Source organism: Octopus bimaculoides, chromosome 1, assembly GCF_046866305.1.
Source record: "Octopus bimaculoides isolate indiv1 chromosome 1, ASM4686630v1, whole genome shotgun sequence".
Lineage (NCBI taxonomy): Eukaryota > Metazoa > Mollusca > Cephalopoda > Octopoda > Octopodidae > Octopus > Octopus bimaculoides.
The window spans coordinates 154,747,046-154,772,045 of record NC_142928.1 but is presented as its reverse complement, the minus strand read 5'-3'; the positions used below and the strand labels follow the sequence as shown (position 1 = coordinate 154,772,045).

The following is a 25,000-nucleotide window of genomic DNA, read 5'->3' as shown; positions in this document are numbered from 1 at the left end:
CACATTTTCGCGCATGCGCGTACACACATATCATGACATGATTTCGTAAATATTTACTATAAGGATTTAAAATATCAATTTATAGGACCTGACTTCAATTATTATCTACTTTAACTATTCTCTAATGAAGGCGCGTGATCCAGCGGTTAGTGTATTGGACTCACGAATTTAAGGTCTTAAGTTCGATTCCTGAATCGAGCAACGCGTTGTATATTTGAAAAAAGGTTCTTTGTTTCACGGTACTCCAGTCTACTCAGCAGAAAAGGAAAAAAGCTAATACTCGTGCAACGAACTCTTCCTTAAGCTCTCATATCATCGGTACTCTAACATTTCTAGTTACCCCACATAGTGGGAGTTTGTTTGTCACTGCTCGGCCTGCTGGAAATAAGAACTAAATCTCCCTTAAATCACACCTTATTTTCTAAAATAATGAAGAACACATTACACAATGCAGTAGAGCTTTATATACTTATATATTAAGATAATAATAAATAAAATATATATAAATAAAAGCATGATGACAGGTTGGTCATGACTGGAACGCATTCGTAAATAGATGTTCGAACTGGGTTGATCTGGAGCTCAACAACAACACCGACAACAACGTGAAATCCAGAATATATAAACATAAGTTTCAACGTTTCGCTACAAAGTTTACGATGAACTTGTGTAAAATATTATTTAAGTTTCTTCAAAGATGGTTACTATAAATTTCTGTTTAGAGCGAGAGACGATTACAATATGAGAGTTTCCACGTGATCGTTCGACTTGTTAGATATAGCAGCCAAATCTCCTTTAGATCACACTTCAAAGTGTTAAAAAAAAGGACACAGTAGAAAAAAAATGTAGTTCGAGGAACACAATACTAAAAATAAATAAATAAATAAATAAATAAATAAAAATAACACTAATGCTTTTGATCATAGATTGCTCAGAGATTACCTGGGGCTAAACAACGAAGACGACAACAATAACAGCAACTACTACTACTACTACTACTACTACTACTACTACTACTACTACTACTACTACTACTGCATTTGTAATTATATCAGCGAGAAAACTAAAACTATCAAGAACAGTAGAAGCAGCTACATTGTCGTGGACGTCAACCTACTCCTCCTCTTCTTCTTCTGCCCCATTTTCATCACTATCCTCATCGTTATCACTATCATTGCAACCATCATTACAACTACTTCTTTACCAAGAATTTGAGATCGTTCTCTTTGATTAATATTTATATTAACATCCGCAACATTAAAGAACAAAAATAAGAACAAGTAAATATAAAATTATTAAAAAAAAATGAAACGGCGATCCCATAGTTACATTAAATAATTAAAATCTAAAACAACAATGATGTAATAACATGTCATTGGTAGAATCTCTAAGTGGTTACTTGACCAGCCAGAACTAGCAATTAAATGTCCTTCCGTTTTCATTTTTTTTTTGACGAAGAGCAAATCCCGAAACGTTAAATCGTACGCCCCTCCACAGTAATCAAATCACCATATATGTGAATATATCAACTGCAGGGCCTATAAGACAACGCATGGGTAGGAAGGCATGGTTTAGCCTACTATCAGCCATAAGTACATCACTAGCAATTAATGTGCATATTTTATATCCAGAATATAAGACAGACACTTCCTTTTAAGGGGACATTTTAAGGTTAAGTGATCGCCATATATACTAGTATATATTGGTAATCGAATCATCCTATAAATTCTTCGAGTCAATCACAATACTCTGTCTTAACAATGAAGAAATCATAGATATGATTCTGCGAGAAAAAAACTGGGATTGTCACGGCTGGAATACCTTGGGTGTATCAGAATTGACCAAGGTATTAAACAACAATAACAACATATAATAACTGTACGAACCAGGTGGGGGGCAGACAGGAGGCATGTTTCGGGATCGGTTAAAATAGTTGAGAAAAGGCCAGTGTTTAAGACGGTCTGTGCTTCCTTGTTGATGGCGTTTGTCCATCTGAAGTCAAAATAGGAACATATAGGGCAGGTGATGAATACAAAGCTTTTACAGTTGATCTAAATGTTGGAAAATAATAATTGTATATAGAAGTATTATACATGCAGATAATGAATGAAATATCAGATATTTAAATTTATATATATATAAACACGAGATAAATAAAAAGACATAATAAATATGCGTATGGTTATACGTCTGTAGACTGATATATAGATAGATAGATAGACAGACAGACAGACAGACAGACAGACAGACAGACAGACAGACAGACAGACAGATAGATAGAGAGACAGACAACCAGATATATACATAGACAGATAGATAGATAAATAGACAGGCAGATAGAAAATTTTACGGACAGACAGACAGACAGACAGACAGACAAATAGATAGATAGATAGATAGATAAGCAGATAGGCAGATAAACAGTAGATAGGCAGACAGATAGACAGACAGATAGACAGACAAACAACTAGACAAATAGTCAGACAAATAGATAGACAGACAGACAAATAGATAGATGGGCAGGCCAAAAATTAGCCAGATAGACAGACAAATAGATAGGCAGACAGACAAGTAGATAGACAGACAAAGAGATGGATAAATAGACAGACAGACAGACAGACAGATAGATAGATAGATAGATAGATAGATAGATAGAACTGATAAACAATTTTAATAGAAGCTTAAGCTTCAAATATACATTGTATATATTTTATACTTGTACTGTTTTTTAGTATGTTGAATTCAGCTGTATGTAATGTATTCCCATAGTTATTAACATAATGAAAAAGTTCATATTTATCTGCACGCACGCACACGCACTTACACACACACACACATACACACACACACACACAGATAGATAGATAGATAGATAGATAGATAGATAGATAGATAGATAGATAAAGAGAGAGAGAGAGAGAGGAGAGAAAAAGATGCATGTATGCATATATGTATGTGTTTGTGTGCAAACGTGTGTGCATGTGAATACATTGTGTTCTAAGAACAAGCCAGCCCGAGCGCTGAGCCTTTGTTAATATATCATCAAGAAGTGACGAATATATCGTACTGCAACGGGGAGATGTTAGTATAGTTGTCATTTTAAAGACAAGTGTGACTAGGCCGTCTACGGTAAAAACAGTGATTTACAGTTCCTTTCTGTTGCTAGTAGGGCCCTGGTTAAGGTACGATTTCCGAGACTCAGCAGCAGCAACTTTGAGTCAACGCTGCTTGAAAGGTTGAATAGATCTTAGAAGACCAGGCACACGGCCAATATGCTTTTCAAAAGCCGACAGCTCCAAGTATAACACCGTAAAAACATTAGCACTTATATTTTAACCTTTGTTGATCTCATCTAAGCATTCGAGATGGCACATAGAAAACGCTTGTTAAATGTTCTCTGGTTTAGCTGTCTCAGTAAATTTATTACCATGCTACTTCAATTCCACGATAGGTGAACAAATGTCCAAGCTTTCTCTTGTACGCATAGGATAAGGGTGAGATGTAATGCTATCACCTGTGTTATTCAACATGTACCTTTTCTGTGTCACCAAGATTCTCTACAATGAGGTTCAGCGAAATAGGAGTGTGGTTGTGGACTTCAAGCAAGACGGCAGCTTCTTTAACATCAGGAGTCTTCAGGCAACACCAAACTCTGTAGAGAGTGAGTTCTAAAGCTGCAATTGGCAACAAAATCTGTGATATTGTGACCCTCAGACAGGAGGCTCTTTCGACTGTTCTTGCTGCAACGGCGAAAGCCTACAACAAGATGGAGTTGACTGACAGCAGTCCATATATACGAGTGTGTGTGTGTATGTGTGTGTGTATGTGTGTGTGTATGTGTGTGTATGTGTGTGTGTGTGTGTGAGTGTAAATTAAATTACACACACATACACACACTAGCTTTCAACATTTGATAACATCCACTTAATGTGTCTTAAAATATCCATTTATAATTCAGTAACCAATTACCGAAAGAATGTGGAGAAATAGCTTTGCAATCAAAGAATCTATAAAACAGATGTAGGTACACATTCTTGGCGACACAGTGAGACTTAGACCACCATAAGTGGCCCTCAATTGCATTTTAAACATGATTGTCATGTTTCTAATTTGTCAGCAATGTAATTAATTAACAGTAATAGGGCTAATGTAGCCCTTTTCTTCCCCTTGTTAGTTCCTATCGATTACTCACTTATTAAATGAGTGAATCCATTATACAGAGCCTCTACATGGTTCCTAGTTCTGCTAGAAATAGCAACCAAATCTTCCTCAAATCACACTCAGCTATCGTAAACCAAAACGAACACATTGGATAAGGTAGTCTTGGTTTAGACAAAGAGATTTGTGCTCTGCATTGACCTAGGGTAATCAATCGATTTAAACGATTATAAAGGTGACCTACGAACTAATAATATCAAATATATACTGTTTTAATCGATTCTCTGTTGATTGTATTTTGTCGATGAATTTATCAATCCGTTACAATATTCGACATAGATTCACAAAAATGAAGCTATTATTCCATTATAATTAACTGATTGAAACGAGAGTTAACTGAGTTCTAATTTAGATTATATATTATACAGGAGGTAGTAAACCGGAAGGTTAGTCGTGTGAAGGTCCATTAGGGTCAGTAAAGGAAATGAATTCAAAGAACAAGGGGTCAATGAGGTTAAGATTCGGAAGAGAAGAGGGTTAGGTATTATAACTTGGCCTGGGGCAACCCTTGAGTTTGCCAACTGCCCTCACTCCGGGCCTTCAAAAATATATGGTGTTATACTCTAGATCCCATGAAAAGAGTCATCAAGGTCTGATGGACTCCCGGACAACTTGATCAAAAAGGCAGGGGAACGCCGTTTCCTTGCATACCCTCCATATTTCCACCATTGATTAGGGCATTTCAAAAATATTCTAGCTTCATGTGAAAGCTAATACCTCTACTTCCAAAGAGGACTGATTCGAAACCTAATCATATTTAATGCTATGCTGTATTCTAAATTATTATTACCTAGAAAGTAGTTCTGTGTCAAGAAGATTAAAATATTAATATATTTCATCAATATGGAGGCGACAAGCAGGTAAAATCGTTAACATGTCTGACAAAAATACTTAGCGGCATTTCGACCCTCTTTACATTCTGAGTTCAAATCCGCCGCAGTAGACTTCATTTTTTGTCCTTCCGGGGTCGATAAAATAAGAACCAGTTGAACATTGTGGTCGTTGTAATTACCTTGCCCCTTCTCCGGAAATTGCTGGCATAAAGCCAGCAATTTCGGAGAAGTAGATAAGTCGATTACATAGTTGTTGAATAATTTCATTTTTATTTGATCATAGTTTACCGACTAATATTTCTTTCATATTTTCGATGTGTTCAAACTCACTTTAATTTAATGCCTAAAGCATACTTTCCATCCATTCACACCAGAAATATAATTTACGGTATTGTATTAAAAGCGGCGGCTTTTCTAATTACTTTTCTTCTTATTTCATTTTTCTAAGACAAAACTTGGGTTCAATTTTCATCCAATAAGTGTTGTCTTATTCAAACATTTTCAAATATTGTCATTCTTGAGAATTTACTACCGATTATAAATTTTACTTTTTCATTCTTTAAATCAGTGGTCCTCAACCATTTTTTGCATATAGACCCCTTTAATTCTTGTTTGCTTATATTGGACTCCCATAATCATCCTATGTTTAAAAAATCCCTATTGTATTTTTGTAACTAAGTATTTTAAGGAATTGTATAAATGATACTGTTAAAATATTTTGTGTATTGTATAAATATAACCAATTTATTGCGCATAAATCTTAACAGCAAAATCTTATATGGATCCCCATAGGGCCATATAGACCCTGGTTAAGAACCACTGTCCTAATAAATCAAACTCTCGGATTAAATATATTCTCTTAGAAACATGTTTCTTTTAAAACAGTTTTCAAACGAACAAATAAATGGAACGCTTAAAGTATAGTTGTATATAATATTTATTGAACAGAAGAATACAGATTGGTTATTTCCAGATGTTTTATATTCTTCAAAAGTAATTTATTTCAAGAATTTAGCATCATATTCTTTGGAGATTTTATTTAGAAAATATGGTTTATTGGTAGAAGGACAAGGTTATAAGTGACAGGGTAGAATTAATTGAATCGATATAAAGCTTCTGTTCGCCTACTTCAGCAATAATAGAACAAGTGAAGTCGAGACACTATGTGATTCGAACTCAAAATATAATGCAATGCTAAGCGCTTCTTGTCTGTATTATTTTCTATTAGCCCAGCACCATCGCCATTACAAATAACTTCAGAGAAGATTATATACAATTGCACACAGTGGATAATATAATATTTCCTTATTTGGAAGAGAACGAGGCAGTTTCTCCGGGGTTGTTATTTAGTCCCAGGTCGAGAAGACCACTTTCAGAGGCACATCAGCTGTGTTCATGTCATCTTTTTTCTATTTGAAGGGAATCTAAGACCATGTTATTCAACAGCTATTTTTTTTTTATTAGAAGGCGATTAGGCTTCTAGTTCTAGCAGACCGAATGACCGCATAGAGGCACTTCATTGGCTCTTTAAAATGTTTGTCTGCCTGCGTATCTCAACATCTTTTTTGCGACAGTGTTTTGAGCTATATTATTCAGCATATCCTTCCACTCGTTTTTTGAGACAATATGGTGTGATTTCATTATCTGCTGCTGTATCTAACAGCTTGAGCGGCCATCTAGAGGTCCTTCGTTGGCTTACTTTTTTTTCGATTGGATAATGCCTTCAGTTTGCCTTTCTTAAGTTCGTTTAAACTAAAATTGTCGATCATTTTTAGTGTCTGGCACCTTAAACCAACAGCGAGTAGTAGCTATTTCCTATTTTATCTATTTTTCAAATAAATGCTTTACTGTTTTCTGAAAAGAGTCAGGCAAATATTTTCTGGTGTAAATTATCAGATCTTTAAATATATTCTTATTAACTTTATTTTTATTTCAATTTAAATGTAAGTTATATTTATCTAAATGTAAGCTACCCAAACTTTTAATTATAAGTTATTTTTACAAGTTGTTTGGAAGTAAATCTGTGATGCATCTCCTGTATTTTGTGCTTTCCTCTTCATCTTTTTACTTTTTTTCGAAACCCACTGGTTTAAGCCGTTGTTGTCATGATAATGATGAACCACTTTCTGTTGTGACTGTTTCATGCATTTATTTTCACTCCTACTGTACGTCCTAATCTCTAAGTTGAGGCAATGACGAGAAACCATGAAGTATGTAGATTCTGTTTGAACTATTTATAGAAAGATGACAGGAAACACACGAAGATAAAGCATCAAGAAATACTTTCCTGTGTAGCCTTTGAAATTTCGGAAGAAATTTAGGTAAAATTTCTCGGTCTTTTGAGAATAAAGTCATATGACTGTGAACCATTAAGTGACAAAATAAAAAAAATAATGAAGCACAGAGTAGAAATTGGTTACAGTATCTGAGGCTAACAGTTATAGTAAATAAACCGCTATAAAATGTGAAATAAGAATATCGACTATTAAAAACTGATTGATTATCCGCTAAATTGGTGCGTTTTGTTCATTTCGACGGTAGCTACATATATTCTGTAGAACAACATGTGATTACAACCTATTATTTTAGGGCTCATCAGCAACCTCTCGACCCATCACAGCAGATCAGATCAGAACAGTCATCAAAGCTAATCTTAAGTCAGGATCGTCTACGTCAAAGGAGTGTGAACGAGATTCACCATCATAAGCATTCATTTCAATCGCCACACAACTGCAGTGAATACCAAGCATGTCTGTCATCATTGGCTCGAAACAAACACCGACAACATTAACTATTGCTACTGCTGCTGCTGCCTCTTCTTCTTCTTCTACTACTACTACTACTACTACTACTACTACTACTACTACTACTACCTTCACTATATCAACGGAGGAACTTGTGTGGTAGATCGACATGTGAAAAATAATAGCCAAATCATCCTCATATCATACACTTTTGAAAAAGGTAAGTATACAAAGGATAATGTAGTGATATACATATATATATATATATATATATATATATAGCATAGAAAAGACAGAACTGTCATGGGAAAGAGTGCTTTTATTTATAGTTTGGCCTATTTCCCTTGTCATAAACTCAGAACGAGAAATTCTCATTTACGTTGATTAGTCTTCATTACTTTTGTAATGAATACATCGTTTACGAAACTGGCTTTAATGACATTATCATCTGGACAACAATGTTTGTGAAATCAATCTTGATTACATAAATATTTCCTGTTACAAACTGATTAATTTACAAGCTTTCTTCTAAGTCTCGATTGGAAGATAGCTAATACGGTAGCCACTATGTGGTTGCTGAGCTTGCCATAATTAACAGACAGATTCCTTCAAATAATACTGTGAGGTCTGAAAAGCGAAAGATTACATTGGATAACGTAATCCTTGTCATGGATAACATAATCTTTGGGACGTCTTCGACGATATGTTTGTTTGAGTAAGTCGACCTGGGGTTAAACAACAACAACAGCCATAGACAAAATAAGCAATGAAAGTCATATTTACAATTGACTGATAATTATTGTCTAAGTGGTTATAGCTAGTCTAAACTGACTTTTAAAAATATTTTTTTTTCTTTCTAATTTAGACACAAGGCTAGCAATTTTGAAAGGAGGGGTAAGTTGATTACATCGACCCCAGTGTTCAACGAGTATTTGTTTTATCAACCCTAAAAGAATAAACGGTAAGGTCGAACACGGTGGAATTCGAACTCAGAACGTAAAGACGGTTGAAATACCGCTAAGCATTTTGTCCGATCTGCTATCAATTCTGCCTGTTCGCTGCTTTACTTTTAATAATAATAATCCTTTCTACAACAGGCACAAGGCCTGACATTTTGCAATAGGGACTAAGTCGATTACATCGACCCTAGTATTTGACAAGAACTTATTTTATCGATCCCAAAAGGATGAAAGGCAAAGCTGACCTCAGCTTAATTTGAATTCAGAACGTAAAACGGACGAAATGCTGCTAAGCATTTTGTCTTGCGTGCCAGCCATACAATTTCCTTCAGTGCATACCCAAACAACTTATATAAGGAAATATGCATTGAATCATAATTGCTAATACAATCTCAAAACCTGAAATTTTGTGGGTGGATGTTAGCTGATATCATCGATTTTCAGTATTTGACTCGGGCTATGTTTTATCGACTGTAGAGTTGATGAATGGTATAGTTGACCTCGGTGGGATTTGCGCTCAGAAACCGAAAAAGCATCATAAGGAATTTTGTTCGCTGCTCAAACGATTCTACTGAGTTCTAGATTTATGAAAAGACTGGATGATTTCGGTTTGAATTACTTTGATTATACGTCTGATCGACTTACTAGGAATACCAAAGACGTACAATGAATTGTGCTGTCATATACATGTGTGTGTGTATATATGTATGTATATATATATATATATATATATATATATATATATATATATATATATATATATATATGTATGTATGTATGTATGTATGTATGTTTTTTTTATCTTTTATTTGTTTCAATCAATGGACTGCGGTCATGCTGGAGCACCACTTTGAAGAATTTTAGTCGAACAGGTCGAGCCACCCACCCATACACTAGTGCTTATTTATTTTTTAAAGCTTGGTGCTAATTCGATCTGTCTCTTTTGAGAGTAAACAAACCAACACAGGTTATTAAGCGGTGGGATCGGGGAACAAACACCGGCATGTACACACACACACACACACACACACACACACACACACACACACGCATATACACACGCATACACACACACACACACACACACACACACACACACACACACACACACACACACACATATATATCTAGCATAGACTTCAACAAAATTTCCGGGCTAAAGTAGAAGACACTTGCCCAATGTGCTGCTCGCTGGGACTGAACTCGAAATCACATGGTTTCAAAGCTTCTTTACCACATAGCCAAGCCTGTACGTATGCACACACACACACGCATTAGGTCGAAATAAAAGGGTAAAATGGTGGATGGTCATGGCTAGTGTGCACTTAATCATAGCTCAGTTCAATCCAGGTCTATCATAGGGTTAAGCAATAACAACAGCCACTACATATTTAAATGGACTCAGAAGGAAGATAGATGTGAAATCAGAAGAGTAAGATAACGGAGTAATTAACTCATTTTCCGAACGTATGAATGTGGGCAATTTGCAAAACGTTAGTTAGTTACGTCTTAGGCATACACACGCGCGCTTATAGACATATGCACACACACACACACACACACACACACACACATAAATTTATGTAGCATATTTATCCATTTTTAAACGACAGGTTACTTACGTGTTTATACTTATGCACGTATACATATCCATCTTCATTTTTTAGACAGTGATGTGTCTAATCATAGTAAACCGGAAGACCGCGGTTAGGGTTCTTACGTTAACATGTACATGTGCTCGCGCGTACACACACACAAGCGCGCGCGCACACACACATACGCGCACACATGCACACACGCACGCACGCACGCACGCACGCACGCACGCAGATATGCAGATAGTTTCACTATCGAGGATATCAAAGCCTGAATTAAGAAATTTGAATATATATATATATATATATGTATGTATATATATGTATGTATATATATGTATGTATATATATCGAGAGAGAGAGAGAGTTAGAGAGAGAGAGAGGTACGTCCAGTTTTTCTTTCTTTCTACACTTTAGGTATTGCATTCATGTGGTCATATGCACGAACACATGCGAGCGCATGCGCACTTTATATATATATATGTGCGTGTGTGTGCGCAGATGCACACACACACATACACGCACGAACGCGCGACATACACACACACACACACACACACACACATGTAAAGTTATAAGATTGCTACATATAAAAATCTGACAAGGCAAGCTATCTTATAAGCATGATGATGAATCTTCCCTTATCGGTAATAAATATATCTATTTTGTTTAAACTTAGAAATATCGTTTTTACTGGATGCTATATATTTTCCTTAGAGAATTACCGGTACTTATTGTAACGATATAGAATATGCGTGCGTTCAGCCGATTCGAGCGAGAAACAGAAAAACAATTCTTTAGAAAGCAACTGCTTTTCTCCATTCGCTAGATTGGTACTAACTGCTATTATACAAAAGGTTCATTTTCTTTGCGTGTGCTTGTTCGCATGTTCGTGTCTATTTATGCCTGCTATGTGTGTATGTCTGTATGTGAGTGAGTGTGTATGTATGTGTGTGTCTGTGTGTGTGTGTGTGTGTGTGTGTGTGTGCGTGCGCGCGCAATTGGAAGGGAAACAGAGATGGACATAGGATGAACAAATGAAGTTAGAGAACAAAATGCATGAGTGCGTGCGCGTGTGTAACATCAGAATGTTTACAAGCATTTATAACTCAAGGATTATTCGTCGGTGTATTTGTATGTATGTCTTCGCTAAACAATGTATACTTCAATATAATATGAGAGCACAAGTGTGTATGAATGTGTGTGTGTGTGTGTGTGTGTGTGTGCGTGTGTGTGTGTGTGTTTGTGTGTGTGTGTGTGTGTGTGTGTGTGTGTGTGTGTGTGTTTATGTGGACACAATAATGACCGAGTAGTTAAAGATTTCGCTCAATCGAGAGTTTGCTGGTTCGGTCTCACTGCATGACACGTTGGGCTAGTGTTTTTTGCTAAAATCTCGAGTCAGTCCTGCTGTGTGAATAGAAATAGGTGGAATGGAACTGTGTCGAATCCCGTTGGCAGGGTTGTACCAATAGTTCGCATGTCCAACCTTGTCAGTCACTGTTACATGAACGGTGTCCGTGTCTGTGGAATATTCAGCCACTAATGCTATAACTCAAGAAGGGTTCTTACGTTAACATGTACACATGCTCGCGCGTACACACGCACACGCACACATACACGCGCACACACACACGCGCACGCGCACGCAGATATTATGCAGATAGTTTCACAATCGAGGACATCAAAGCCTGAATACTAATTGTCGAAACTGTCGGAGATCCGTAGGATATGTGTGTGTGCATGTATGTCAGCGTGTGTGCGTGCGCAAGTGTATAATTCTAAGATTTATTCTGTTTGAAATTAGAAAAAATTGTTCGACATAAATCTGAAATATTTTGTTTAGGTGTTTAAAGGTGTTTAGGTGGTAGACAGGATTTGAAACCACTGTTTATTGTATGCTCAACTATAATGTATGGAACTGAACAAGCAAAATATGTATGGCGTTGCATTTGATAGAAACAGGGAAAATAACAAAAATGTACAATGAAGACAGTAAAAATTAAGCGAATAAAGATAAACCAGATGTAACGTTTACCTTTTTGTTTGTTTGTTTGTAAACTCTTTGAGACCTTTCGGATTCGTCCTATCGTACAGAGAGACCTGTTTACTTTGGCTGTGACAGCAGACTACGAGCACCGCTCAGCGTTCTTACTACAAATATATAGACCTAAATCCATATAGGCAATTATTTAATCAACAATTCCTTTTAAAGCTAGTACCTACCCGCCTTCCAATCCCGCCCATATATACAAATAACACTTTGTGTCACCACCTAGTTTATTAAATTCTCCAATAAGCTTTAGTGCCGCCAATGTCCTTTAATCGTTTTAGTTGATTGAAAGTCGTTTAAGCTAAAATAGAAAGACCTAGTTCCTATTTACACGACTTAAATCTTTATTGCAGATGTCTTTTCGTTTAATTATTGTTATTAATTAACAGGAATTAATGTACAGAAGAATTTTTTTTTTTTTTAGAATTGGATTTATTTATACGAAGCCGATTCTATGTTGCAAGAACTCAAACAATGGTAAGCATTTCGTTAAAGTAGAATACACGCCTCCAATGAACTGACAATCCATGCCATTCTCGAATATACGTGTGTTTCTGTCAAATGTTCAAGATCTAAATGATTCATACACTTTTTTCAGGATGAATAAATTATTTCTTTTTTCTGTTTTTTTTTTTGATTTTTTTTTTTTAATCATTTTTTTCCTGAAGACAGTAATCATACAAGATAATGTTGCTGATAAGTGAAAAGAGAAAACATGTTTTCTTGACCTCAGTGTTGAAGAATTTCTTTATAGTAGTGGTGGTGGTGGTGGTGGTGGTGGTGGAAGCGTTGTTGTTGTTGATGGTGGGGGAAGCGTTGATAGTAGTGGTGGTGGTGGTGGCGTTAGCTAGGAATTTCTGTTGTTTAAAGATACAAAGCCTATTTTGATGGAGTGGGTGTATCGAAGTACATTAAATCGATTCTTTAAAGCTCAATGTTACGCACATCTGGACTTGTGATCTATCAATCCCTTGTTAATAATATATTTTATAAATATACTGAACATGTGACGCAGACGTGATAAGAAACTTGCTTCCCGACTACATGGTCCGGGTGGCACCTCGGACAAGTGTCTTCTACCACTGTAGATTTGTTAGACGGAAACTGAAAGAAGCATGTCGTGTATATATATATATATATGTGTGTGTGTGTGTGTGTGTGTGTGTGTGTGTGCGTGTGAGTTTGTTCCCCACCACCGCTTGATGACCAGTGTTGGTGTGTTTATGTCTCTGTAACCTAGCGGTTCGGCAAAAAAAATCGACAGAATAAGTACCAGTCTTAGGAAAATGTACTAGAGTCAATTCATTCGACTAAAAATTCTTCAAAGCAGTGCCCTAGGATGACCGTAATAAGTAAAAGATAAAAGATTTGTAGGTGCAGGAATGGCTGTGTGGTAAGAAGCTTGCTTCTTAACCACATGGTCCCGGGTTCAGTCTCACTGCATGGCACCTTGGATAAGTGGCTTCTACTATAACCAATGAGCCGACCAAACCCTTGTGAGTGGAATTGATAGACGGAAACTGAAAGATGCCTGTCGTATATGTATGTCTATATGTTTGTGTGTTTGTCCCCCACCATCGCTTGACAACTGATGTTGGTGTGTTTACGTCCTCGTAACTTAGCGGTTCGGCAAAGTAGATCGGTAGAATAAGTACTAAGCTTACAAAGAATAAGTCCTGGGGTCGATTTATTCGTCTAAAGGCGGTGCTCCAACATGGCCGCAGTCGAAATGACTGAAACAAGTAAAAGATAAGTAAAAGAACAAAATTTTATACCAGAATATGATTATAAAATAATCATTTCGAAGTAACAATTTCATTCTAGATTGCAATACTATTATAGTTCCAGAATAAAAGAAAACTTAGTTGTAGTTGTTTATTCAGACACAATGCAACACTACATCAGAAAGAATTAAGGTAATTAAAACAAGAGCACTCATAGAGCGCAAACCTCCGCCGAGGCAACACCAACGTCCTCTCAACGATTAGCCAGAGATGATTTTTAAAATGAGAATATCTGAAATAAACTCGACTGTTCTCACAAACGAGAATACTAAAAATGCACCCGGCCGTTTTAAAAAATTAAGTAAAAAAAAAGACGGTAATGTAATCCAGAATCCTTGTCCAGTACCGGATCAATCCCAAAATCTAATCAGTTCGTGCCAGTCACGAGACCAAACATCCCTAAAAGTTTCATCCGAATCCATCTAGCGGTTTTTCAGATATCTTGTCCACGGACAAACAAGCAAACAAACGCGACCGAAAATAATACTCTCACATTTGCTAAGGCGGAGGTAATAACTGTAATAACTAGGGGATACACAAACAGTACTCTTGTCTTATACACTAATTTATTTACATTTCACTAAAACAATATACAAAGCGAGCAAACATAAAGCGCAACTTGGGTCTTCAAACTCAAGAGCAATAGTACCCTAGCGGTGTGCCGCCCGCAAGATTTTGTTAGATGTTACGTAAACGTAATAATTTCATATTTAGATTGAAGGCAAGTAATTCCGAGAGGGAAAAACTAGTCGATGCCATCGATCCTAGCTGAATGCTACTTTATTTTATCGATGTCGAAAGAATGAATGGCAAAGTTGACCATTGGAGGACTAGAACAAAGAACATAAAATGCCAGAAGAAATATTGCAAAGTAGTTTTCAGTGTGGCTGTGTAGTAAGAAGCTTGCTTCCCAAACACATAGTTCCTGGTTCAGTCTTGCAGTGCGGCACCTTGGAAAAGTTTGTCTGTGTGTCTGTGTTTGTCCCCACCCATCACCGCTTGACAACCGATATTAGTGAGTTTACGTGCCGTAACTTAGCGGTTTGGCAAAAGAAAATGATAGAGTAAGTACCAGGCTTTAAAAAAAAAAAGTAATAGGGTTGATTCAAACGACTAAAAAATTGTGCATGGACCTTTAATCCATGTTCAGAATGCACCAAAATACTTTTATTTGGAACCACTAACCTTGTATTACAAGGAGTCTCTACGCAGTCACTCGACCTGCGAGCAATAACACTCCAGTTCTTGAAAATCACAGACTTGCATCTTGAAACACGAAGGACATTTTAAGTTATTTAGTTCTTAATATACAAACAGATGAGACGGTTATGGTTAGGATATTTTTTAATTAGGGTTGACCTGGACAAAACAGCTACAAGAGTAGCTGTTATTTTCTTAAAATCCAGATAAGACGTCTTACATAAAATTGTTATAGAAAATAATTAAATATGAACTTCTGCTTTTACGGCACAAAGTCCATTTGGTGGAGTGCGAGTTGAAGCACATTAAATCGATACTTTAGCGGACCATGTCACATACTAAGAAGTATCTGAACTAGTGATCTATCAATACCGTGTAATATTTAATATCAATATTAAAAGAATGAAAATATATTGGAATAAACTTTCACAGATCTGAATTATTTCTCGACAAACAATTATACCAATAAATAACATTTGTGGAACGCAAGGGGAGAGCTGACACGCATACACACGGACGCACGCACACACACGCAGGCACACACACACACACACACACACAACGGTATGCCTGCACGGCACAAGGCGCTTTGCTAGCTAAAAGTTTGCTTAACGGCACATTTTTCAAGGGCAAAATCATAAGCTGACTTTCCTACTACTTTTTAAAGAGAAAATCTTATTTTTATTTAAAATTTTTATCTATTAATAGTAATTGATAAAATAATTTACCGAGTAAAATAATTCTTTTCGAGAAGTTATATAAATTATTGCTATGTTTCGAATGAAAGTAAATTTACCTAGGAAAACAGTTTTCAAATGTAAGATTAATATTTTATTTTATGATTTAAATTTGTTCATTTTTACAAAGCCCACCTTGAATAAACTTTTGAATTATCTGGATGCAATATTTCTTTGTGAATCAACATTCCCGGATCAACTAAAGATTTTCAGTGTCTTTTTAAAACTATTTATCCAAAATACAGTAATCCCTTGCCGTATCGCGGCTTATTACTTAAGCTTACGTCGATTCTTCTATGGTGTTGTTTTGCATTTATAATAAAATAAATATATACAAATTACAAACTTAATAAAAAAAAATACAGTACTGTTTATACTTCGCGGATTTTCATCTATCGCGGGAGTTTTGGAACGTAACACCTGCGATAGTCGAGGTATTACTGTATAGTGAATTCAAACAACCGTTGCTGCAACTTGGGAGAGTCGTTGCATCAATAATAATCCTTTCTGCAATAGGCATAAAGCCTGAAAATTTGGTGGCAGGGTCTAGTCAATTACATCGGTGCCAGTACTTATTTATCGATTCCGAAAGGGTGAAAAGCAAAGTAGAGCTCGGCAGTTTTTAATTCAGAAGTAAAGACGGACAGGGTGGAGGCGCAATGGCCCAGTGGTTAGCGGCAGCGGACTCGTGGTCAGAGGATCGCGGTTTCGATTCCCAGACAGTGCGTTGTGAGTGTTTATAGAGCGAAAACACCTAAGCTCCACGAGGCTCCGGCAGGGGTGGGTGGCGACCCCTATTGTATTCTTTTGCTCCAACTTTCTCTCACTCTTTCTTCCTGTTTCTTGAGTAACGCTGCGATGGACTGGTGTCCCGTCCAGCTGGGGGAACACATACGCCGTAGAAACCGGGAAACCGGGCCCATGAGCCTGGCTAGGCTTTGAAAGGGCGAAAAAATAGAAAAAAAGACGGACAGTGCCACTAATCATTTTGTTCGGCGTGCTAACGATACTGCCAACTCACTGTCTTCATTACGCCAATAATAATAACTAGAAAGGCACTCGGAGAGCGCAGACCTCCGCCAAGCAGCTCATTTCCACCCATATACACGCATGCAGAAAATCGCCCAATTTCCCAAACCAACACCGGCAAAAACATAACCTCTTTGGCGGGGGTAAAAAAAACAAAAAAACACAGTCACTTTCACTACCACAACCAGTATAACCACTACAATATCACCTTCACACAACTAACACTATCATCAACACCACTATTACCACCATCACCTCAGTATCACACATCACACCGCTCCTGTCGCCATTATAACCACCGATACTATTTTATCCTCCTCCCGTACTTATCTCGACCATCCTCATCATCAACACTGATTCTGTTTTCACCACAATCGCCGTCAAAACTACGATCACCACAATCAGTTTCTTTACACAGTTGAAAATCCATTATCCGATACTCATGGGACCGAGATTGTTGCAGATTTTTGATTTTTCTAATTTCGGAGTGCTTTATTAAAAATAAAATGCATTTACAAAACGGAATAGTTTGAGGATAGAAACCAGGTCTAAACGCAATAGCTTATAAATATACTCTAAATGTAATTCTTTAATATTTTTTTAATACTTAAGACCATCAGAAATGTTAAGATATCAGCCTCTCCTCACGTTGTCATGCTTTGATTAATAGGTTACAGCATAGATTAGATTACTTAGATAACTTTCAGCCGAAGTTGACTCATGCCATTTTTAATTTAATAGCACTACATGGAAGAGATACACAGTCAGCTCTGGGGAACCGTAGCCCATTCAAGCAGAGGGTTATTGTTTTCAGAGACAGATCTGGGTGTGGGTGGTTTATCTGGTATTTGTTGGGGGTAATCAGCTAAGGATCGTTTGAATGCCATGAAGTCACTTTCCTCCTTTAAGTGTGTCTGGCACGATGTTGAAAAGAGCAGGGCCAATTGAGGTGAAATAGTTCTGTCATAGTGTTGTGATACGACACGAACATTTTTGTAGTGGACGGATGGCACGGGAGCCAAGCCTCGGACGATGGGCAATGTTGATGGAATATTTTCCACATCTTACAGAAGATATAGAGCTCACAGCGGCGGTGGAGGGAGCAAAGCCTGAGCTTTTTGAGTCGATCCCAATAGTCAAGGCTTGTCATGTCATCCTCCGCAGACCTCCGTCAAGCAGTTCATTTTAAGATAGATGCGCGAGTAAAATTACAAATAGAGAGACGAAAATAAACTTTGGAATCAGCAACGCCACCATAGGTTACGTGGAAACGATGAGCGTGTTTCAAGGGGTATAATGTAAAGTAGAAATAACAAATGAAAAATCTTTCAAGAATCCATAAAAATTCCCGGATCATCACCAAAATTTCATCATCTGTTCTTTGTGTCATTACCAACTTTTCCTGCAAGTTTCATCAAATACCATTCACAACTTTTTGAGTTATTTTGCACACAGACAGACAGACGGACAAACCAACACCGATGAAAACATAACCTCCTTCCTTGGCGGAGGTAATAAGCAAAAACAAAATTTTTTTCAAAACTGGAGTTCACATCAAGAATCTTGCAAACTAAATACAATTGTGCTTATTTCCACTGTTAAAAAAAACAAAAACAGGATAAAACTAGGTAATGCTGTATGTGTATATGTCTCTCTTCTCTCTTTCTTCTCTCTCTTACTTTCATCTCTCTCTTACTTTCATCTCTCTCTCTTCTCTTTTCTCTCTCTTCTCTCTATTTTTCTCTTTCCCTTCTCTCTCTATTTCTTCTCTCTCTCTTTCTCTCATTCTCTCTTTCCTCTCTTTCTGTTTTTGTGTGGGTAGGTGGGTGGATGAGTGGAGGAAGGGGTGGTGACCGTTTTCCGTAAAACCGCCTCGTACAAATTTAATATCCAAAGTCATTGTAAGGTTATAATGGGACACACCTAGCCCAAGCAGTCAATCCCCACTCTATCTTAATTGAAAAATAAACTTCTTTACCCCACAGCTATGTCTGCGCCTATTACAAGATTATGTTAATCAGAAAAACGGTGACTTTGCCAGTGGGTTAATCTTGAAAGATTATGAGGGTAGTAGGAGGAACTTTTCAGTTTTATTCTTAGCTGTTTTGCCCAGTGAAGAACACTCCACAATTGATAAAATGTAATAGTCTAGATGGACAACATTAATACTCATATCACGGTAAAATTCATGACGAAGATTGTCCATATCTTTTTAAAACCATTTATCCAAGATAGAGTAAATTCACGTGATTATAAATGTTTTTGGAGTTAATAACCGGAGCAAGCCTTTGTAGTTGTAAATATATTTTTGCTCCGTTAAAAGACTGTTTTTGTATGGAGTAAAAACTGGCACGATTTGTAATAAGCGCAGTGGAACAAGAAGAGCCTAGCGCAGTGGTTCTCAACCAGGGTCGATATGGCCTTTGGTGGCCCATATAAGATTTTGTTGTTAAAATTTATCTGCCATAAATTGGTTGTTACTCTACAATCCACAAAATATTTTAATTTTTTAAATACAATTCCTAATAAAATTTAATAATAGAAATATGATTTTTTTTTAAACATCGAATGGCTAATGGGGTCCATCGGAGTAAAAGAGAAAACAAGGGGTCCTAATGTAAAAAATCTTGAGAATTTTGTTACTAATGATTTTTTTTGTAAAGGAAAGCAATAAATATCAAAATAATATACCAAGTTCCTTGTTTCTAAAATATATGATTTTAAATCTAGTTATAAAAGAAGACAAAAAAATGATAGTAATGCGTCGATTTTCTTGAGAGGAGATCGTTACTGTGATCCGAATACTAACCAGAACACATCTCATTTGTATGTGAATTTGAAACGATTCTCGGTAGGTGTACAGAGGTTGAATGAGACAAACAAACGAGTAAGCGACATTAGAAGAAAGGAAGCTAACTAGAGAGAGAAGGGTTCGTATGGACACTTTTTCCCCGTGGATTTAATAAAGAAGGATTCGGTTTGAAATTCCGTGAATATTACTAAAAACGAAGGGCATCTTAAGAAGACTGAAGACTACAACTGCTGAAATATTGTGTCTATAACGACTATGATGAAGGTACTAGTTCAAATATATCAATATATCCGTGTGTGTGTGTGTGTGTGTGTGTGTGTGTGTGTGTGTGTGTGTGTGTGTGTGTGTGTGTGTGTGTGTGTGTGTGTGTGTGTGTGTGTGTGTGTGTGATTCGAAGTCATTGCCAATCTTATTAAAAATAAAATAATAAATGTATATGAGTGTGTATGTGTGTGTGTGTGTGTAGTGTGTGTGTATGATGTGTTTACGTGTTTGATGTGTGTACGTGTATCACATGCTTCTGTGTGTGTGTCCATATACACACATAATGCACGTACTTTCTGTTGCTATACCAACGCATTACTGCTATTATTAATTATAATTTTGAATCTACCCTTGTATTAAAAATTGGAATTAATGAATGAAATCGAAATCTATTTATACTGCAATTTGAATTCTGAATATTTTTCACTTTTGGAAAGATATGGAAAACAGAATGACTGGCATTTGCCAATTTTATGTCAAACGGTGCAAGCTCATTGCCTTTAAATATCCTACCACACAAAGGAATTTGCTAACAGCTTTAGCATGTGAAGAATGAAATAACGTAGTTGTAGAATGCAATATTTTGACGCCGCTACAATGTGCATAATTATATAATCTATTTACAGATGTCAATATTATAAAATATGACAATATAAATTAACAAAGAGTGAATTAGTTCAGTAAATGATTAACAACTCGAATGAGATGTTAAAAAAAGTGTCAAGCAAAACAAAATTTACAGGAACTAAAATGTAGGACAAGACGTTTCATCAAGTCTGATATACCGTAAGGTTTTGATTATGATTTCCATACAGGTTTGTTAATTCGTTAGTGAGCTCTTCACTATATACATTTAACCCTCTAACTATGCTGGTCATACTTTTCTTCTCTCTACTATAACCTGTCTTACGCACTTGTGCAAATTTCGATCTGCGAACTCTGACCAAACATGCATCACTTCTATGAAATAAAGCCCAAGAAACTCAATAATGTTCTGATTTAGAGAAAACGACAAACTATTTTCTTTGAAAAGAACCAAAACATATATAAGGAAACATCCTAAAAATACTGTACATTCTTTTTTTTCCCTCTAGTTTCAGCTCAGAGCTGCGGCCATGCTGATGCACCGCCGTTTTGCTACACTGTTATTACTGAGAGCCTCCTCCAATATGTGGTGCTTGGTGAAGAATGGAGTTTGATGTAGCTACCTTCATTTGCACCTCTTGCCGTGAGGTAGGTTCATCTGGGACTCTCGACAGGAAGAGGTCCAGCTTTGATTTTAAAACACCTACATCTACTTTATGCAGGTTCCTCAGGCTCTTTGGGAGAATATTAAAAAGTTGTGAGCCCCTGAAAATCAAACTGTTGCAGTAACTGGTCCTGAAGCGCGATCGTGTTGCTGGGATCTTTGGCACTATGCAGTGTCGTCCCGTTCTGGCACTGGTGTAACTTTCAATGCTAAAATTTGGCACAATTCCTTCCAGGATCTTCCAGATGTATATTACTGCATACTTCTCCCGCCTTCTCTAGCAGAGTCTTAGTTATTTCAGCCTTTCCCAGTAGCTGAGCAGTTGCAAAGAGACAATCTTCTTTGTTGCTTGGCAGTCTGCCATTTGCAAGAAAGCTCTGGAAGAGAATCTGGAGGGGTTTTGCCAGAGCATGCTTACACGATTTGAGGAGGATTGCTGGGAAACCATCAGGACCAGCAGTTGAGTTTGTGTCCACTTCATCTATTGCTAGTAGTACATCTTCGCTAATGTCGATGTATTCCATCGTAACTGCCTCGCTGGTTATAGGGGAGATGGCAAAGAATTCCACTAGTTCATTCACTTGTCTGTGTTCCAACGGGGTGGTGAAGACACTTTTGAACTGGTCATTCAGTACCTCACTGATCCTAGTTGGACTCTCTGTGAGGGAGCCATCCTTTTCGAAGAGGGGTCCTATCTTGCAGCGTACTGAGGCTGTTTCTTTCGCGTAATGAAAAAAGGCCTTTGCGTTTGACTTAATGTTTTTTATAACCCAGACTTCTTTGTCTGCTCTCTCCCTCACATAGGATTGTTGCAGCCTTTTTTCAATCTCCATCAGTGTCGTTTTTAGGCGGGACCTTTCGCTACTTTTGAGATGCTGGTTGAGTCAATTTGCAACCTTCGTCCGTCGTCTCATGTCATAAATATCATTTCACTAAAACTTTCATATTCTGCAAATTGTTTCACCTCATGGTAGGATTTGAGTTACGACTGTATCTCGAACCCTATATATGACTATGAATACATATGAAGCAATAAAAAACTTTAACACTCAACAGGTGCTATGTAACCCATTGGAGATTTGTTAATGGCTTTTACTCAGAGAAAGGACAACGCCAATGACTTTATTGGGTCTCTTTAAAACGGGAAGAAAGTGAGGTAGAAACCACAACCCATAACTGCTTTTTAATTCTAAAGCGTCTGCAACATAAAGTTAAATTTGACGTGGATTGAGAAAAAGATTATGAAGACTTCAAGGTACAGTTGTAAAATATATTAAATTATTTCAAAAGTATTAGTAAAAGATTACGAGCTGACAAAATCGTTAGACGTTCGATAAAAAATATTATACGGCATTTGTTCGATCTATTTATGTTCCTAGCACAAATACCGCCGAGGTCAACTTTACCTTTTATCCTCTTGGAGTAAATAAAATAAATTATCAATCAAGTACTGGGAATCGATATAATTGACTAAACCCCAACTCGCTTATTTACTTATTAATTTCTCTATTTCTTTTTCGATTTCGTCTTAGGTACGTGTGTCTTTTGTGTGTGTGTGTGTGTGTATGGCACAACCGGACCCTCCCAAAAACAACCATCTAAGTAAACCATATGTGTGCATGTGTGTATGAGAACGTACATTTTAAAAATACTTTATTAACTGTAGCTATATTAGGACTAGATTTAAATTATTAATCCTGGGTATGACTTTAAACTGCATCCGAGGCCTTGGTTCGGGAGTTCCATGGTTTTGAGGAGATGTGGAACCAACTCTTAGCTACCATTGTTCCCAGCTCTACTCTGATCGGGAGTAGTAGCACCTATTAGGGTCCCATCTATGATTAAATTAGCATTTTAAGGAAGAAACTTCAAGTACAAAGCTCACTACCTTGTGAGTGTCCTGGGAAAAGAGTGTCAACATTAACAGCAAATCAAGAAGTGAAACTAGGCGGCTCGGTGCCCTCTTTGACTCTCTTCCGGGTAACTTCAGGCTAGGTGGAGTTCTCTATCCCTTTAAGGCAATTCACTTGGAAGATCAATGTAAAAGCTACAGCTTGCTGGTCAATACAGCCGTCTTAGCCTGCGTAGCCTCTGTAATCAGACCTCCAAATCTAAATAGTGGAATCGCATTGTGCGAAATGACTTAACTTTTAAAACTACTAATCATAGGTAGAAAGAAAAGCCTTATAGCGTAAAGGATCAGTCTACACAGCCATTTGAGGGCGAGTCCCTCTTCTTGATGATCTTTGGAAATTGCCGTAATTCTAATGATATAATTGCCGTAATTTAAATGATATAATAAGATTAACCGTGGATACAAAATCGGCGGTGGTAATGAAAATTTCTCCTTTCCATAAATAACACTGGTTAAACTATCTAACATAATTTAATACATTTAGAAACACCTTGAATCATATCGGTTTACATTAGCCAGTGATAAATCAGTGAAAACTGCCCTACAATATATCTAATACGTATCAACGGGATGGATTCTATGTGATAGCTCTATTTTCTAGGAATAGCAGTCAAATCCCTCTTAACGAAGAGAAAGACATATTCAACACTTCCTTCCTAAATATGGAAAAGAATGGGTGATCACAGGAGGAACACTTCTCGTTATAGGAATGTTCGATAAAGATGACCTGGGATTAAACAATGTCGCTTTTATACACTATGTTTAATTCAAAAATAAAAAAATCTTTTTTTTTAAATATCACGTGAACAAATAAAAATATACAGTAATCTGAACGTTAATATATTTATTCATGTAATAAATCTGTCCGTGACCACACATACATGTACATACATACACACACACACATGTATTTAAATGTGTGTGCGTGTACATTCGTATGTATGTATGCATGTATGCATGTATGTATATATATGGGTATATGTAGAAGTGTAAAAGAAAGGCATTAAACACGAAGAAAGCAACTTGATTCAAAATAATGCAAAAAGCGACCGAAATATTCTGAAATATATACCAATAGCAACTGTTATGTATTTCAACTTATCTTTAATTCAAAATTAAACTCTAATCCTTTGCCTGTCGTCCATCATCATGTGGTGAACACGACCAATGTTTTTTCTCGGTAGTGGCAGTTACAGAACGTCCAGACCGATCATCTTCAGGACTTTCCCTTCCCCTCCAAAACTCAGCGGTCTACTTTTTGCACTGTTGAAAAAGCTGGAGCGTCATCTAATGTAACAAATAAATCAACATGAATGTCGTTGGGGGTTAAACGCTTTTTCTGCAGGTACTTAATATCACCACGATACCGAATTCTTGTCCAAAGAAGTCGCTCCTAGTTGCTTTTGAAGTCTTCTCTGAACATACATACATATCAGTTTACTTGGAAAGAAGCAATGCGATTATTAATAAGAAGAGCTGCAATTAAGCAATTAATGTATGTAAGATTTCACAGCTCAAGCATCATCCCTTCATAGTCAGCCCAAGAACGTTTCAATCAATCCTCGTACATTCAGACTTGGAAATTCAAGTGGAATTTCAGAAACTGGATTA

General features: G+C 36.8%; 1 protein-coding gene across 6 annotated transcripts in view; it reads right to left on the bottom strand.

The window, feature by feature from the left end:
• Positions 1-25,000, bottom strand: part of LOC106875834 (hemocyte protein-glutamine gamma-glutamyltransferase) — a 79,603-nt gene that overhangs the window by 25,576 nt on the left and 29,027 nt on the right. For 2 of the 6 annotated variants that reach the window (XM_089360301.1, XM_089360310.1), the window contains one exon: positions 1,887-1,992. In XM_089360301.1, coding sequence (XP_089216427.1) covers positions 1,887-1,992 — 106 coding nt within the window. Of the gene's footprint in view, positions 1-1,886; positions 1,993-3,514; positions 3,767-12,384; positions 12,529-25,000 lie in introns of those variants that run through there. The other 4 variants (XM_014924121.3, XM_014924123.3, XM_014924122.3 and 1 more) reach the window with 4 other exon arrangements.